A 3,648-nucleotide genomic window follows, 5' to 3' on the forward strand; every position below is an offset into this window, starting at 1 on the left:
GTGCGGAAATAGTTTCTTGAAAATAAATAACTTATATACAACTATCTGATTTAAAAGTATTTACTACCAAGCTTGTCTTTGATGGGAGTGAGCAGGTCACTGGTTTGGGGATATAGGATATGTGTGTAAGACATCTACTTGTAGCATAATGTCTCATTTGCTATTGGCCAGATGGGGGTACTGTTGTGAATCAGCTAGAATCTGGACTTTGACAATAATTCGGCTCCTTCCTGGCAGTCAGGCCAAAGAGTCTTCCTCTGGCTCTTGAACATTCCTTTCCAAAGAGGCATATTCCCTAGCAAATTTACATGCGTTACAGGTTTCTGAGATGGGTCTCAGGAGATGCTAGGAGTCCGAATGAAAGTCAGATAATTATATTTCAAGTTCTTATAAAGGATATAAAATTAATCAGAGGGCCTAATTAAAACCTGTTATTAAGGCAAGGTAGATTTGTTTGTTGGGATCTCTGTAGCAAAAAGAGAAAAAAAGGAAATGTGGAGCTTACTACTGCATCAGAGTACTTGCCCTGGGGCTCACACTCAAGTATCTAGAACAAGAGAAAGTTTCTGACACCAAAGCTATTATGACTGGCAGGGTGTGTAATCCCAGAATGATTCGTCAGGTTCTAGACAGCAGAAGGTTTCATACATGTTCACTGATTTTTCTTGCAGCATGTGCTGGAGACCTGAAATGGCATCTAAAATTCAGAAAAGTCCAGGCAGATGCTCATTCAGGCTACTGGATCGATGTGTGAACAAAACTGAAATCATTTACACCTCAAACGCTAATTTCTGCCACTCTACGAAAAATGTCTTCTACTCCAGCTACATTTATATAAAACTCTTACCTGGGAGAGCAGAGTCTTATATTTATAGATGCAATCACTTCCCTTTCCTGCCCTTCCTAAATCCATCTAAAGCTGACTGTGGAGTTAAGAAGTAAGAATCATCAAACATACGGCACTACTTACTCTTCTATTTCTTTTCTTTGGTTCTCTACTCTCATATAGCCATTCTGAACACCTACAAATGTGAATCCATACCTGTGAAACAAAATAAAAAAGACCGCTGTGTATTTTTAAAGAATGATGAATTTCCCTTTGCACTGGGGTTATTCATACTTGTTTATTGTTTTCTTCTTTTTCATAAAACCCCAATCTATAGCTGTACTTCCTTTTACTTGCTGAGATATAACACAGACCAAGTCAATGCCCAGTCACAAATCATAACCAAAAAAAGAGGCAATTTGTAATTTCAATTCTGTAGCTAACACATGGGGTGACCTTTTATCCACTTAATCATCTTGGGCCTCACGGATAAAGCAGGACTTTCAATAACCAAATGATATCAAAATTGCTGGGAGTACTTCAGAAATAACATGTGTTATATGAAAAGTGACCATTGTTAGAAGATTTCCAAAATATAATGTGAACATTTGGACTTCTGGCTGGAATGCACAAATAGTGATAAAAGTTACAACTATGCATTGCTATTTTCTTTTTGGTCTTAATTGGTTAGGTTTGGGAATTTTTTCCAACTTTCCGATAAAGTAGCTTGGCTTCTTATTAAAGAATAAGGATACCTATAAGACAAGGTTATTGAAACAAATAAGAGAAAAAACAAAACAATGCCTGTCCTCCTGTGATTTCACTTTCTTTGGAGAAATAAAAGAAATGTTTGATTTTTTTTTTTACTCTTTGAAAATGCTAATGTATTTTTCTACAACTTATTTTGGGGTTTTAAAATAGCATTACTTACTGAGGTATAACTAATGGAGAACTGCAAATATTTAATATGTGCAACTGGATGACTTTGGAAACATGCGTATGTCTGTGACATCATCATCACAATCAAGGGAAGAGATATTCTGAAATTTCTCAGTTTCTTTGTATCTTTTTGCTTTTTTGTTGTTTGGGGTAATAAGAACATTTAACATATGAGGTCTACTCTTTTAACAAACTTTGAAGTGAGAATACCATATTGTTAACTACAGGGAGAACATTATTATTATCCTGAAATTATTCATCCAGCATAACATATATGCTTACTTTTTAGCTCCTTTGACCAAAGCTATTTCATCTGGTGAAGATGACATATAGGTTAATTCAGATGACTCTGTAACTCCATCAACAGTATCATTTGGTTTAACTTCTACAGTGTGACATAAACACAAGGCACGCAGAAAGAGCTCTTCTCGATTCTGTTGAACAGTGACAGAAAAATGACTATATTATTTTTACTGTGATCACTTGGTAAGTAGTCAATGAACAGAGAAAAGTTATTAATGTGAGAGCATGTTATAACCACCAGCAAATTGAATAGCAGATATTTATGAATTCCTAATACTCAAATGAGCTATATATTCTCCTAATCCCTGCCAACATGCCTGGTCCCCAGCTAACATACCTTAGGGGCTCTATCAACTCATTCTTACTGCAGTGCCACCTAATCCCAAAGCAGTGACATCTCCATGGCCTAAAAGAATGCATTCAGTTCTAATTCACAATCTGGCAATAGCTCAGGTGCATGGAGACTCTGGTTCATTTAATGCCTAGACACTCCTGGGGCTTGAATGATTTCAGTAGACATCATTCTTGGAGTAGCTCATATTTTTAAAGACAAAGCACCAAATATGATCACACAGTGAAAGATTTACCCAAATGCCATTTCTCACAATGTTCTCTTTTTATAAATTCTACTTGTTTACAAATTCCAGAAGTGTCCATAAAATAAGAAAGGTGAAGTTGCAACAGCAAACAAATGGCTATTCAAAAGTCTATGTCACGTGCCCAAATCCTTCTTTTCTGTTAACATATGACTATCTAAATTGATTTCTCAAGGTAAAATGGTAATGCAAATAATGCCACCTTATCAGCTCTGTCCAAATATGGTAAGGGTCCATCAGTTTGAGAGAGTCCATCAGTCTCCTGAGCTACACCTTTATACTTATGCCCATCTATGCAGCATTCAATGAATTCCATGCTATTTTCAGTAAGTGTTCCAGTCTTATCAGTAAATACATAATCCACCTAAAAACAAGAATACAAACATATGCATTCTTACTTTCTTCAATGTGATTAACTTTTAGTTAGCATGGCTATTTTCATATGCACAGAAATCACCTTTTCCAAAGACTTGTCAAATGTCAGACAATGACAGAAGCAGTATTATCAAATGAATGAGAAATGAATATGTATCTTTTAAGATTCTGAAATAGTATCACATGTCTAAGGTTCTTGTTGTTCATTCACTAAGTCATGCCTGACTCTTTGGTAGACCTACTCAAATACAGGAGATTAGTAGGAAGGAAAACTGTGGCTATTTTGTCCAAACTAAGACTCCTTCAATTTAACACCTACATGTTTTGATATAAAGAAGTTAACATAACAAAAGTCAATAAAGAAGTTAACATAACAAAAGTCAATTTTCCAAGCAGGAAACATTTTATGGACCACTTATTTCTCTATCTCTCTGACACACACAGAAAATATATTTGATAGGAACTAAATTAATTCGGCCCTGGAGAAGGAAATGGCAACCCACTCCAGTATTCTTGTCTGGGAAATCCCAAAGACAGAGGAGCCTGGTGGGCTATATATAGTCCATGGAGTCGCAAAGAGTGGGACACGACTTAGCAACTGAGCATGCA

At 36.0% G+C, this 3,648-nt stretch overlaps 1 protein-coding gene across 1 annotated transcript in view; it reads right to left on the reverse strand.

The window, feature by feature from the left end:
• Positions 1 to 3,432, reverse strand: part of ATP11C (ATPase, class VI, type 11C) — a 7,917-nt gene extending 4,485 nt beyond the window's left edge. Inside the window, exons 1-3 of the mRNA XM_010853333.1 lie at positions 2,867 to 3,432; positions 2,048 to 2,199; positions 971 to 1,042 (exon numbers count right to left, since the gene is read on the reverse strand). Of these exons, the coding sequence (XP_010851635.1) occupies positions 971 to 1,042; positions 2,048 to 2,199; positions 2,867 to 2,980 (338 nt within the window). The 5' untranslated portion in view covers positions 2,981 to 3,432. The remainder of the gene's footprint in view (positions 1 to 970; positions 1,043 to 2,047; positions 2,200 to 2,866) is intronic.
• Between the last annotated feature and the right edge of the window lie 216 nt (positions 3,433 to 3,648).

Source organism: Bison bison, unplaced genomic scaffold (genome assembly GCF_000754665.1).
Source record: "Bison bison bison isolate TAMUID 2011002044 unplaced genomic scaffold, Bison_UMD1.0 scf7180017853103, whole genome shotgun sequence".
Lineage (NCBI taxonomy): Eukaryota > Metazoa > Chordata > Mammalia > Artiodactyla > Bovidae > Bison > Bison bison.